At 35.1% G+C, this 14838-nt stretch overlaps 1 protein-coding gene across 1 annotated transcript in view; it reads left to right on the forward strand.

Moving 5' to 3' along the window:
* The first annotated feature begins 13469 nt into the window (after positions 1 to 13469).
* LOC107624689 (2-dehydro-3-deoxyphosphooctonate aldolase-like) overlaps positions 13470 to 14838 on the forward strand; it is a 9620-nt gene continuing 8251 nt past the window's right edge. The window contains exons 1-4 of the mRNA XM_021115105.1: positions 13470 to 13590; positions 13716 to 13763; positions 13879 to 13975; positions 14533 to 14627. Coding sequence (XP_020970764.1) covers positions 13728 to 13763; positions 13879 to 13975; positions 14533 to 14627 — 228 coding nt within the window. The 5' untranslated portion in view covers positions 13470 to 13590; positions 13716 to 13727. The remainder of the gene's footprint in view (positions 13591 to 13715; positions 13764 to 13878; positions 13976 to 14532; positions 14628 to 14838) is intronic.

Here is a 14838-nt window from a genome sequence, read left to right on the forward strand (position 1 = left end):
TTGGCTTATGAGCCTGAGATGATTTGAGAAACGAGATTTCTAAAGCCAAGGCTGAAAAGAGTTGAAACTTGATTTCAAAGTGAAATGAATTCAGAAAATGATTTATGGCTTAAATGCTGATTTCATGAATTTGATTATTTTGAATGTGGAAGTGCTGTTTTGTTGTGAGCCGGAATGGCTGCGTATGATTATGAATATTGGCTGGTTCTGGATTGAGCCGAGAGCCAGATGGCTGAGATGGATGTTGATCCATGGCCGAGAATGAAAGCATATATGCTGAGATATTCATAATTGTGATTTGCACTTTCACTATCGGAGATTTGAGTTTCCCTATGTCGTCAGGGTGGTCGGGCACTGTGAAATTCCCGGACGAGCTCACCCCCATAAATATTCACCAGTGATGGTGATGGATAAATATTCACTAGTGATGGTGATGGATAAATATTCACCAGTGAGGGTGATGGATATGGATCATGATTATGATCAAGCTTATATTGAGTATAACTCGAGTTGGGGAGACACGACAGAGGGACAGTCCAATGGCTAGCTACCAGGACTTGTCAGGTTGGCTCTATAACCGACAGATGATATCATCAGCCACTAGGGATAGGCATGCATCATATACATCTATGTGACATTGCTTGGGTGTGCATATTATACTTGGTTTGCCTATGTGATTAATTGCTAATTGTTCTACTTGCAATAACTGTTTGTTTGTGCTTGCATCTTCCTATTTGTGTTTGCTACTGTGACTCTGTTGGACTGTGTGATTGGTTGATGGTTGGATTGTTTGGGCCTAGGGCCGTGGTTAGAATGAGATGAACCGATGTTGATTTCGGTTTTGTGTTTCTGGTTTGGAATAAAACACGAAAGGCTATTTTGTTTCAGCATAGATAAACCGTTTTGAAAGGCTTTTGAGTTTTTGAGAATTGAATGGTTCCTCTTTCAGAAAAGATTTCCAACTTTACTTTTATTGTAAACCGTTATTTTTTGAAAAGGAGGCATAAGACGGTTATTAATCACTAGTACGGTTTATCTTCATGTATCCTATTACAGTAATTCCCAAAAACCCTCTACTGAGAACCCTTTCGAGGATGATGTTCTCACCCCCTACATTTTTTCCCTTTCAGGATATGGGCACAGAAGTTATGAAGAGCTTATTTAATTGTTGTTGTGATGCTCTGTATTGTTTTAGTTATGGTTTACTGCACCCTCGCCTTTATCTTGATATAATCTGTAAGAGGGATAGGAATTGTATTGGATTATGTTTGTAATATTATTTATATATATTTATGTATATATATGGATGTACTCTTTATGAGTTGTTGTAAGATGAATGGTATTTATGGATGTACGTTATCGAACGAAAGTATCTTTGGGAGCGGTATTGCGGTTTAAAGTTTTAAACAGGCTCATATTTTAGTATTAAATAATATAAGTGTTGTCGTAATGTCCGAGCTATCAGAGTCGCGCAGCCGGAAGCGTGAGCTTTGATAGTTAGGGTGTTACATTATGGTATCAGAGCAGTTCTTCCTGTAGAGCCTGAGGAATGGACTGACTATGCTTCAGTTGCATGCTCTGAGCGTTTGTCATGGAATAGGTCTTGTCAAATGACGAGAATTAGAGCTTTATGCACATGACGATCTATTGATTAACGCTATTAGTCTTTCATTGCATAATTCTTGGTACTAAGTTTGGCCGGCTTAATACTAGTGAATTATGTATATGAAAGCACTGATGGGTTATCATAGATAAAATACGAGTTTTGAGTAAAGCGAATCGTGGGCTTTGGGAACGTTAGAAACTATTTCTCGAGGCTATTCAGTTGTGTGTCTTGAATTCTGTTCGAGTCGACCTGTTCTTTCATGTCCTAACCTGAAGTTCTTGTTTGCTAATCCTTTTGAGAAGCAGTTTGATTTCTCAACTCTATTCTTCTAATCATATGCATTCTTGTTTGACCTTAAGTGCATATGCTTGTTTAAAATCCTTGTTGCATCTATCTTCCTCTGTTTGAATTTTTCTTGATTCATGTATTCTTTGATATGGTTTCGAACTTGTCCTAATTCGTTGTTCATTTTAACTTCGGATTCCAAGTCCATTCTTAGAGAACTTGTTGGTTCAGTTTTCCTCTTCTTTGACAGTGATTACTGCTAATTTTGAGATTTTTATGAAAATCGATGTTGGATAAATATATACTTATCTATATATATATGAACTTTGAAGATTTCTTATGCAGTTTAACAACTATTTATTTCTAATACCTCGCCTGTGCTTTTATTGGTTTATGGAACTGCATTTACCTTAAATTACAATTTGGCTTTCTAGTAATTTTACTATAGTTTCAATGCACATCTTCATTTGATTATGTATTTGGATATTTTTCAAAATTTTGAAAAGAAATGATTTGTCACTGTAGTCCCGGTTGAGTTTCGTTTGATAAGCTTTACTTAACTTATTTTGAATGGGGTTTGATTTAGCATGCTATATGGTTTATGCCATTGTTGTTCTTTTGAAAATGTTGGACTCATGGCTTTCTTCTTATGAGCGGACTCGTTCCTTCTTAAGCTTTTCACCTCTATGAATGTCATACGTGATTCTGTTTTTAACTAATCTTTTACATCTTGTGGAATCACCATTGATCTTGGTTTGTCCTCTCTTGTGAATCTCATCCGCATGTGATTCAGTTTGATTCATTTTGAATTAGTGCATCGTTATCCTCTCATTGTCTTTACAAGAGTTTTTTTTTTTTTCGTCAAAGATTTATCCTTGGGAAATTACTAATGATTGGGTTGTCTTTTCCTATGACTTTTGTATTCTTTTGAATCAATTGAAAGTTTGTTTGATGTCTCATGCTTAGTGGATCTTGTTTTAACTATCTTGGTTTAAGATCCTTTCTTGCAAGGCTTGACTCCTTTTTAATACATCTTAAACTTCTTGAATGTTCTTCTGAGATGGTGATTTCAAGAACACTTTTGGAGTCTTGTTTTGAACCTTTTAAAGGAATTTTAAATTCTCTTTGAAGAAATATTAAACGGAATTTATTTTCTGTTGCTTGATTGAGATTGAAACCATTGTCCAATTTTGACGAAATTAATTTAAAGTTGGCATGCTGACAAACCCCAATTTGAGGGTTTATCTTGTGATGATTTCAGGGGTTTTATCAATGATTCCACACACTTTCTATATGAAAATACAAGATTTTGCATTCCTTTCCTAGTTTCGCCTCATGAATGAAAACATGCTTATTTCGCACTAAAATAGATACATTTCTAATCTTCCCTTGATGCCATTCGATGCCGTGACTTGTGTGTTAAGTGGTTTCAGGATATAGAGTAGGAATGGACCGAAAGAGAGAAGGAAGACGGGAACAAAGGAAGGAAGCATGAGGATTAAGCTTTGGAAATCTCCGCATGGGCGCGTGCGCCCACCTTGCGCACCCGCGCGGATAGGGCAACGTGGAGCCAAAGCCAAGAGCCGGCTTGAGAAGCGGCTAAGCCAGGATCTTCATGAGGCGCGCACGCGTTAAGAGTAAGAGGAAGATGGTTAGTGGTTGGAGTTGTCATGCAAGGTTCAATATGGTTGTATGCTCCAAGTTGAAATGTAAAGGTTGGTGTAGAGATCGATTGAATGGGTCTAGGAGGATATTCGGGTGCTTAAATGAGAATTCCAAGGCTAAACCACCCAGATGAAATCATGATGATCAACTTAAAAACGGGTGTAGAAATAAGATTTGGGACCCCGGTATACAAGAGGATCAACTTTAGGAGCTCAAAGATTGTGGAGAACTTCATCAAGGATTGGTGAATTTATTTGGAAATGTTGAAGCTTATTGGAAGTCCAAGCGTTGGTGGCGGTTTCAAGATGAGTTCAAGCACAAGCCACCATGACAAGGAGCTCATCCAATGTCCAACTTAAGGACAATAACTAAAAGTGCTAGGTGGGAGACAACCCACCATGGTATGATTGTTCTTTTCTTTCTTTTTAGTTTTTTTAGTAACTCTTCTCATTATTTCTGCATATAGTCTGCATTTACATCTGCATAGTTGCATAAAAAAAAAAGTGGCAGAAAGTTGCGTGGGAGCAGTGTAGAAAGTGTGCCAATCACACAAGCATCATCATGCGTACGCGTACTCCACGCATACGCGTCACTTGGGATTTTGGCACTTCACGCGTACGCGTCAATGACGCGCACGCGTGATCCTAAAGAATCAACGTAAAAGGTGTATTGGCCGAAAGTTATGATGGCCTAATGCTGGCACTGTGCTAGAGGCACGAAACCACCCACGCATACGCGTCCCCGACGCGTGCGCATCATTTTCAGTTCCTGAGCGATCACGCGTGTGCGTGCATGACGTGCACGCGTCGTATGCAAAGTTGGGTCACACCCCAGAATGAACAGAGAGTTGTGCGTGCGCGAGGCTGCCTTCGCGCGAGTAGCACAAACACGGTCACGCGTACGCTTACGCGTCATTTGTGATTCTGCTCACCCACGCATACGCGTGAGCGATGCGTACGCGTCGCGTCTCGTTTTCCACCTTACTGCTTTCTTCTCTCCTTTCTTATTCTTTCCTCCTTCCTTTCTTCTTCCTTTTCTTCTCCCTTTCTTTTCTATCCTTGTTGTTTTCACATTGGTGTTAAAATTCTCTTACTCAACTGTTGCATATTTTTTGCATTATTTTGGGTGCACCTTGACTTGTTTGCTATTTAATTGACATGCCCTATGCCTCTATTATTTTTCTCACTTACATGTTGTAGCGACCACGCAGTTGAGAACCTTATCATTTTGCACTAGCCCACATATGTTTCATTTCTTTTCATATCTTTGCTTGTGGGTTCTTTCTCTTCCTTTTTCTCTTCTTTCAGGATGGCCACTAAGAGGGAAAAGGAAACATTTCTAACTGGAGCAATAAATAAGTCTGCCGCACGATCTTTGGAGGAAAAGCATCAGTTAGAGCCACCCGTCCACTTGTACGTCTCTGCATGCACCGAGGACGGTGCAATCTTTAAGTGTGGGGAGGTCGATACCGACTTCCGTGGGTTAGCTACTTCCTTTTCAACACCAATTCTTACTCTTCTTTGTAGTTAGTTGTTGCATTTGCATGTTTGATTGCATGTTTGTTTGATTTTGTGCATATTTTACCACTACTTGGTTGAAGTAATGATTTTCTTTTCAAAGAAAATTTTTAGAGTATTTCACTAACTTGAATTAAAATTTTTCTTAAACTTATTTGAAGAAATTTTATTTTGGAACATAGTTTTAGAGCTATTTCTGTTGATTGGTAGAAGAAGAGCAAGCCTTAGAAAGCAAGATTAGTAGAGAACCGAGAGACTCGACCCTTAAACACTTGAGTGATTAGAGTGTATACACTTCCGGTGAGGGTTCGATGCTCGATTCTTTGTTCCCGGCTTTCATGAGCTATTTTCTTCTTGTAAGTCTATTTGTACTTCATTTTTATGATTTGAATTAGTGAAATCCAGTTCATATTTATTCTTGAAGGATTTGTTTGCTTTCAACCAATCAGGTAGAAACATTTTGCATGTAGTTGCATTCACATATATAGGTTGCATTTCATACTCTCTACCATTCCTCTTCACTTTTATAGTCCCTCTTGAGCTTAGCATGAGGACATGCTAATGTTTAAGTGTGGGGAGATTTGATGCACCACTATTTCGTGGTACATCTCGTGCTTAAATGAGTGGATTTTATCCACTAATCTCACACTTATTCATTGAATTCGCATGTTTTACATTTTCCTTCCTGATTTTGTGCTATGATTGAAAACATGCTTCTTTGGCCTTAAATTTGCAATGTTTAATCATCTCTTATTACCATTCGATGCCTTGATATGTGTGTTAAGTGTTTTCAGGGTAATTCAAATAAAAGCCTTAACCGGGAGAAGATTAAATAGAAGTTCTATCCCTGTTGAACTTTCCCAAGTGTAATAATAAAAGGGTTGTTATCCTACTTAGTTATCCCTTATAAAATAAGGGAAAGTCAAGTACTCTCAAACTAATCCTATCGCTTGGTCCTAATCCTTTCCTAAGAAAGGATTAGAGTTGAAGACAGGATAATTAGCCAACAACTTCCAAGTAATATTAACACTTGAATATTCCAACTCAAGGTTTTCCTTTTAATCAACTCCCAATCAAGTTAGGGAACTACTCCATTATCATGAATATAACTTTCACAAAATTAAGAGAGGAATAAAAGGAAGACATGATAATTAATAAATAAAAATCAATTAAAAGTAAAAAATAGTTCTTTGCATTAATAAATCCCAAAATCATGAACAAACTTATCTAAACAGAGTCAATGGGCAATTAAAAGAGTAAAGGAATAGAGAAACAAACTAGAATGAGGAAGCTCCAACGGAGGTAATAAATCTTCTCAATATCCAAGGCAAAGCAATAAAACTCTAAAACTATGAATGTGAAGAAAACCTAGAGGAAGCAGTAGAATTCTCTCTAGATTCCAGACTAAACTAAAACTATGCAGAATGAGAATGTGTGTTGAGTCTCTGCTGTTCCCTGGCTCTAGTCTGTGTTTCTGGGTCGAAAACTGGCCCGAAATCGCCCCCAGCGATTTCTGTTAATTCTGTAGATCGCGCATGTCACGCGTACGCGTCAGTCACGCGTACGCATCACTAGTCATCTTGGCGTATCACACGTACGCGTCAAACACGTGCACGCGTCTTCGTGCAAACTCCAATCCACGCGTACGCGTCAGGCACACGCACATGTCACTGCAAATTTCTCCATATCGCGCGCACGCGTGAGCCATGCGTGCGCGTCGATGCTCGCTGGTTATCTCCTTCATTTCTTGTGTTTCTTCCATTTTTGCAAGCTTCCTCTCCATTCTCTAAGTCATTCCTGCCCTATAAAGCCTGAAACACTTAACACACGGATCACGGGATCAAATGGTATAAAGGAGACTTAAAATACACAAATTAAAGACTTTAGCAAAAAGAGGAACAGTTACCTCAACCTTTTTGAAGATTTCTACCATTTTTGGGTCAAGTTCCATCTGCTTTCTGGGCTTTCTTGCCAGGTGTAGAAATGGGATAGGGGTGGCATCTTTGGTATCCTTAGCTCCTTCTGGTGCACCATTCTCTGGTTGAGTTGCTTCTTCTTCAACCTTGTCATGTACTTCATCTTCCTTTTCAACATCCTCCACCTCAACCATGTCCTCAGCTGGGGCGTGTTCTTGTGGGCTTGGCTCCTCAGGATTCCTCTCTTGCAGTGTGGTTCCGGACCTTAAGGTGATGGCATTGATGCCACCCTTGGGGTTGGGTAAGGGTTGAGAAGGAATTCCACTGGAGCTTGAAGGCTAGTTGTTGGAGTTATTCAGTGATCCAATCTGTGAGACAAGAGCTTGCAAGGTAGAGTTCAGATAGATTTTGTGTTTCTTGACTTTGAATTTTCTTGGGTCACGATCAAAATCTATCCTTTCCATTTTTTTTTGTGTGTTGTTGTTCTGTGAATGTGTTAACAGGCTGTAGAACCATTCTTCCTGTTAGCGGATCCTAATGTGATTGAATCAGAAGAACACATTATGAAGATGGCTAACCACACAAACACTATTCTGTGCAAGGTTAGATGAATCAAATTTTTTGGACGGAATTAAACGGTTTTTACAAAACTATAATTAGTTTGTTATTTTTTGGACGTTGAGATAGAATATAATTTGTGAACATGTGTATATTTAAAGGCTTGATGTATACAATAAGTCAGTCAAAGAATATCTGACATATGTTTTTAGTAGATTTTGAGTTAAAAAATAGTATGTATAAAGTTTTTGTAATGTCATTTATGAGCAGTTTATTAGTTTTATTTTGTATAAACAAAATTTGAGTGTCTAATATAAATAATTAGTAGTTAAAACGATTTTAATGAATGAAGTTGTAGTTGATAATGTATCTTCGAATGTGAGTAATTTGGATTTCCAAAATTAGGATTTAGGATTCGGGTTTAGGGCTTATGGTTTAGGGATTAGGATTTCGGATTGTGAGTTAGAGTTAGAGTTTAAGTGATTCACAAAGATCATGAATACTAAACTGTATAATATGACACCTGACAACAAAACTAATAACCGTAGACCATATATTATCATTTGTGAATCGAAAACATATAATCGTAAACCCTAAGTCCTAAAGCATAAACAATAATTTTGTTAAAGATAAACTGTGAATTCTATTCTGCAAACCATGAACCCAATAACCCAAATAATAAACACTAAATTGTAAATTGTAAATCGATATATATAAATCTGTAAACCCTAACACATAAATCATAATCTGTAAACCTTAATACATATATCATAAAACATAAATCTTATGCGTAAAATCCTAAATCCTAATTTCTAAATTTGTGAACTCTTTTTAGTGTTAGTTTAGTATTTAGAATTCGGGATTTAGGATCTAAAATTATATTCTATCATTTGTTGTGCGTGTTGTTCTCTTATGAAAAGTAGTTGTGTGGTTTATATTTTGATTTATGTGGCTATTGTAATTGAGTAGTATAATGAGTAATTAACGTAGGTAGTTAAATGTGTGTATTGTTTTATTTTATATAATGAATGTTATATATATTTTTATTTTCGTTTAATATTTTACATATATGGACCAGGCATATTATGTAGCAAAATTATTTAGGTGTGTGCACTTTCAAGTTCCAACTGCGAACCTCAAAGGGTTTTGTCAACCCGTATACAGTTATTGTCTAGGGGTCTATCAATCGTAGCAATGGAAATCCTTCGAAACCAACCAATTGAATTTTTTTCCTATTGAAATTTCCAATACATTTCTTTCCTTTTCTCCCGCATGTTTTTGTTCTAAATTCTGGTAACCACAAAGCCCACCAAATTTAGCCCTTGCAATTTATAAGAATCATTCCACTTATGCCAAAAAGCCTAATAAAATGAGACCCAACTAGAACTCATACTAATTATATATCCTTAGTCTAGTTAACACAAGATAATAATGTTTCCATGTCACGTGAAGTTAGTAGCAATTTCTGACTCGTGAGGAGAGTATTGCTATAACTTGTCACATCTGCTCTCTAAGTCACACACTTGCTGCACATTGCCAGCTCTATGCCATTTCTATACATGTAGAAGCCACAACACTTTCTACACGGGGGACTTTGTCTTCTTGAAACTCATGATTGTATTTTTGTCCCCTAATAAAAATGATGGTACTTGCAGCAGAAAGTATTGGCATCTAAGTCAAAAAATTATTTTATTAATGTATGATTTTGTATGCATCATGCTAATACAAAAAATCAATAGATTGAGGGAAGAACTTAAATTTGAATTCCCTTTTCATTTCCTATCTTTTATTGCATACTTTCTCTAACAAAAGAAATGGACAAGTAAAATTATTGAATATTTTCAAAGTGATTATTGTTTTTTATTTTTGTGTTGGGTATCCCTTATCTCCTAATTTTTATTATCCTTCTACTCATCTTGATGAAATTATTTTTTTATTAAAAAAGAAAATTGAAGCGATTATACATTTATTTATCTTTTAGCAGGTGAAAGATTTTTTGTGTATTTTGTTTTGCATTTGAGTTCTGAACTTTTATATGTGATTAACTCTTCTAACATATTGTAGAGGGTAAACAAAGGGAAGAAAAAATTCAACATTTATCTCACACTATTTTGTGAATAGCAAGAATGGTAAGAAATTTTTCATACTTTTACTGATTTTGTTTTCTACTAATATAGATTATTAAGAATTTTTTCTTAATCCTTTCTCTCTTACTAATAAGAACTACTAAGAAGCAAGCAATAAAAAGTAACACATGTTTCTAAAAACATCAAAAAAGGATGTAGAAGCAAAGTTTTTACATATTGTCTAAAATATCCTACAAAAGAAATGTGCAAATTATTTATTTTATTGGTAGAGTAATCCATGATGTTACAAATTCAGATTCTCCAAACCAAATTGGGAGAAAACTTCAGGCACAAATCCAAACAAATTTTAAATTACCAAAGTCTTCTAGAAAAGCAACAAATTATCTAACATAAATACTCTAAACAACCACATTACTTGTTATATGTTTCATCTATTTTAGAGTGAAAATGCTTACATATTTTATTGTTTATACCAACGTAAATTCTGATTTTGTAGGTGATTATTTCTTGTTATTAAGAATATAATTATCTGAGGATTGGCCTTTATAAGATCAGATTGTTTTAAGGTTGAATGTATGATTATCTTTGCATCACATCACAAGTTCAAGCCCCTTATAAAGGAAAGCTTCTCCTGAAAGAGAGATTATTTGAAGTAGTGACACATCCAATTATCATTTGTCACAGATTCTATGTAGCCTTTCAAATCATTGCAATTTCTAAAAGCAATGTGGATCTAGAAAGTTATGTATTTTAATGTGTGATACTTTTTTTTTATATATACTAGGTTTCAAATTCTATAGTTAATTATATGCATGATTACTTTTAGCAATGCAAAACGCAGCTAGTTTCTCTTGAATCTTAATGGTGGGGTTTCACTTTCTGTAATGGCATTACGCATAAAAGGAATATAATTTTTGTGAACTTAAAACCCCTGAGGCTTTAACAATTGAAGGTTCATAACTTTTTTACTAGTAATGAGCCAATTATTGAGGCTTGGAATTTTAGTTGGTCATGGCCATGGAGGGTATTTGATTGTTCCGAGGCAGGAATAGGTGTTCATATGATGAATATATGTGCAAGGACAGATAGCAGATAGAGCGATGATACTTCTAATTTTTGTTTCTCATGGTTCTCTGAATTGTGTTTTTAGTTTGTGATTTTATGTGTTTACTTGTTCGGCTTTGTTTGTCGCAAGATTGATGGATTTTTTTCCGAAATAAATAAAAAATAATATTATTTCCTAAAACAAATTAGTCCAATTTTAAATACCACGGTACATTTTTTTGTAGTGTTAGGCAAGTTCAATGCACCGCCCACAAACTTCACCTTGACTTCGGCAAATAAAAGCATGGTTGGTAGAGAAACGAGCTCAATACCATTATTTTATTCTTCTTTTTGGTTCTCATGTTGACATCTTTTATCTACAATGTCTATCAATCAATTGTTATCCATTCATTATGATAGTGAAATAGTATATGATGAAGGTTCTATCATTTTTAAGTCTGAGCAACCAATAATTATGTACATGACACCGAAAGTCAATAGTCTAACAACGTTGAAGAATTTGATATTGCGTTCCGTTGGACTGCAACACACGACAAGAGAGAAAAAAGTTTATTACAAATATCCGACCGAAGTAGATGATAATTTGTTTTATAAAAGGTATATTAAAGTTGTCCTTGTTATGTTATTGTTATGTTTATTAGACCATGGTTCTGAGAAATTTTTCTATTGTTTTAAATTAGGTATCGATTACGTGACGACGTGGACGTACGTCTTATAAGGTCGTGGCACAATCGATGGGCAAATGTTCATCTGTTGGAATTATTCATGTTTTTAGTTGAGTTGGGTGGACGAGGATTATCTGTGAATATGGTTGATGATAGTCCGTTAAGTGGAGCTGTTAGAAGAAATATTAAAAGGATGATAGTTAATCTAAATATGCCAGCTAAAGGTAGTCAAGAGGGGTTAAATGTTGAACTTCCTAATGCTGACATGATACAAGATAATGTTGAAATTCATAAGGGTTCTACTATCAGGAATTCGAGGATGGATCGCTATGAAGTTAACCCCGATGACGGAGATGATGCTGATGATGAACCAACGAAAATTCCTGACGAGGGTAATGAGGAAGAAGAGATGAACTACTACGGTGATACACAAATCGCTCTGACACAGCATGCCATTTCTCGACCATAAGACTGGCCGGATCACTTCTCCAGGTTGAATCTGGATGCAATGACTTTGAATTGGTCATTTACCCATAGAGGCTTTGAAGAGTATCCAACTAATGAGTTCATGGTTAGACAACAATTTGAAAACAAGGAGGAAGTCATGTTAGCAGTTAAGAGGTATGGCATCAAGAAGGTTGTGGAATATAAAATATTGGATAGTGACCAGTTGAAGTATGATGTACAGTGTATCCAGTTCGGGCCCAATTTCTCTTGAAACATACGCATAGTGTATCGCTGAAAGCAAGAAAAATGGGAGGTTCAGAGAAACAGTGGTCCTCATACTTGTATGCAAACATCGATGAGCCTAGACCATCGTAGGTTAGATTCGAAGGTGATTGCTCAGTACATATTCAACATGGTCAAAGTAGATCCAACAATCAGCATAATTATTCTGCAAGGAGGTGTAGAGAATCACTTCGGTTACAAGGCATCGTACAGAAAGGTTTGACTTGCAAAGAAGAGTCATTGCTAGAATATATGGCGATTGGGAGGAGTCATACAACGAGCTTCCTCGTTGGTTATTCGTTATGCAGATGTACTTACCCGGTAAGATTCAATACATTGTGCTTAGTTATGTATAAAGTCTCCATCTACATATGCTAACTGTTGATAGGTATTTAGGTACTTGGGTGCAACTTGTGACACAGCCTTAGTCTGGTGCGACGAACTTGCCTAAAACTACAAAAAAAACGTATCGTGGTATTTAAAGTTGGAATAATTTGTTTAAGGAAATAATTTTTTTTATTTCGAAAAAAAATACCAAGATTGATTGTTTGTTTCTGTGTTTGTATTTTGTAGCTTTTTCTCACTGCCTATGCATGGGATGGTAGTAAGTGAGCGAAAAATAAACGAGCTTGTTTTGAAATCTATGAATAAAAATTCACTCAAGAATTAGAATTTTTTCCTTGTTTTGGAATAAGTAAAAAGGAATTATTTAAACTCATTTAAGAATTTTAATTCTCACTTTTTTCTCATTTACAAAGTAGACCAAAAAGGGTCTAATTTTAAAATCAATTCTCACATCAATTTAACTTAACATGTCAAATATAAAAAATATTCTTATTTAAATAAGTAGATGTTTAATAAAATAATTTTGTTAAGGACAAAGTTGTAAAAGAAGAAAATTTAACTCATGTAAGAGTTATTCCAAACTAAAGAATTAGATTCTATTCTATTAGTATATTAAAGTCATTCCAAACCATGGAATTGAATTTTAAATAGAAATGAATTCTTTTCTTACATTTAAATACTTTCCAAACAAGCTCGAAAAAAAAGTTATTATATGAACTTATGAAATATTAAATTTTATTTTATATTTAATTAAATCGGTTCGATTCTGGTTTGAATCTGGTTAGACTATTAGACTATTAAACCAGTCATTTGATTGGTTTATCGACCGGATCAATTTTTGTAACTTTGATAATATCTAAAATCTTGATTTAACTTTTCTGATACAATAAATTTTATTAAATCTCTATTACATCAAATATTCTCTCATTTAAATTTTGTTAAGATTTTAGCTGCTTAGCGAGTAACAAACAACTAAAACTAGTTCTCCCTCAACAACTACATAGAATTATCTAGCCATTTCTTTTTCACTTTTTGTAGTGAACGATTTCATTCTTCATCAATCAAGGTGCTCACTCTTACGCTTGACACAGATCTCACTCTATCTTCTCTCTTCTCTTCATCTGCGTTTAGATTCGGAATTAATAAAAAAAGGTAGTGTCTCAAACTTTACTGAGCTCGATGTTATTTTACACAATGTAGCATCTTAACGCATCAGAATTCATACACCTTTACTGAATCAATCAAAATTCTCATACTTTGTCCCTTTTTGTGTACAACTTTAAAAAAAGATGGAGCCACCGTCAATGCTGTATAGCCAGCTCAAGGTTCATGATTTCTATCAGATTTTGTGTTTCTTGACTATGAATTTTCTTGGGTCACGATCAAAATCTCCCCTTCCCTTTTTTTTTATGTGTTGTGGTTCTATGAATGTGTTAATAGGCTACAGAACTGGTCTTCCTATTAGCAGGTCCTAATGTGATTGAATCAGAGGAATACATTATGAAGTTGGCTAAGCACATAAAGACTATTACATCTGGTTATGATATTGTTCTCCGTTAAGGAACTTTTTCATCCTTTGGTTTCATGGGAAAAAAGATTGAAGCTAATTTGATTGAAATCCAATAGGAAATAATTGTAGTGCCTAAGTTGAATTATACAAAAGTTGTTAGTAGTTCGATAAGTATAATCACGACAATCATCCCCCATGGGTTTGCAGCTAAATTCTTTGTAGTATTTTGTGTGAAATTAAATTCCTTTTTCTTACCTAATACACATGATCTAACTTTGTGTCATTTAAAATGTTTTGCTATAATAACAACCACTTAAAATACGAAACTCTTTTACTTATTGTTTCCCAGAATTGCATCTAGTATCAGAGTTTTTACTCATTATAGGCATTGTGGGCTGAGATATTGAACCTATATAATTCTAAGAGTAATGTTGGTTAGTAAAACCAACATAACACTTGCTATGGATGAGAGAGAATTCACATGACAAGGAATCAAAAATTAAACTTGTAAAATATAATGTCGGGAGATGGTTTGTATCTTTGTTGAAAGTTAACATCATCTAGAGTATGTGCGACTTTCAGAGTTGGCATCCCGTTAGTTTTCAAATCAAGCTTTGTTAAGGCTAATAGAACATCATCAAAATCTTTTGGTGGCCTAGGGATGGTTGAGGTGTTGAAGGTTATGATTCTATTACTTTTTATTATGATATATTGCTTTTGTCATTTGCATTTTGAGAATTATAGTAGGAACACTTGTTTGAAAAATAGTGTAATTGTCGAATTCCATATAATGGCAAAGCTATTTTGTTATAGTTGAACTATTTTTTCCTTATTTCATTTTGTTATGTTATAATTTCAGATACTTGAGAAGGTTAAAGTAGCATATGACC

Source organism: Arachis ipaensis, unplaced genomic scaffold (assembly GCF_000816755.2).
Source record: "Arachis ipaensis cultivar K30076 unplaced genomic scaffold, Araip1.1 Aipa334, whole genome shotgun sequence".
In the NCBI taxonomy this organism is placed as follows: domain Eukaryota; kingdom Viridiplantae; phylum Streptophyta; class Magnoliopsida; order Fabales; family Fabaceae; genus Arachis; species Arachis ipaensis.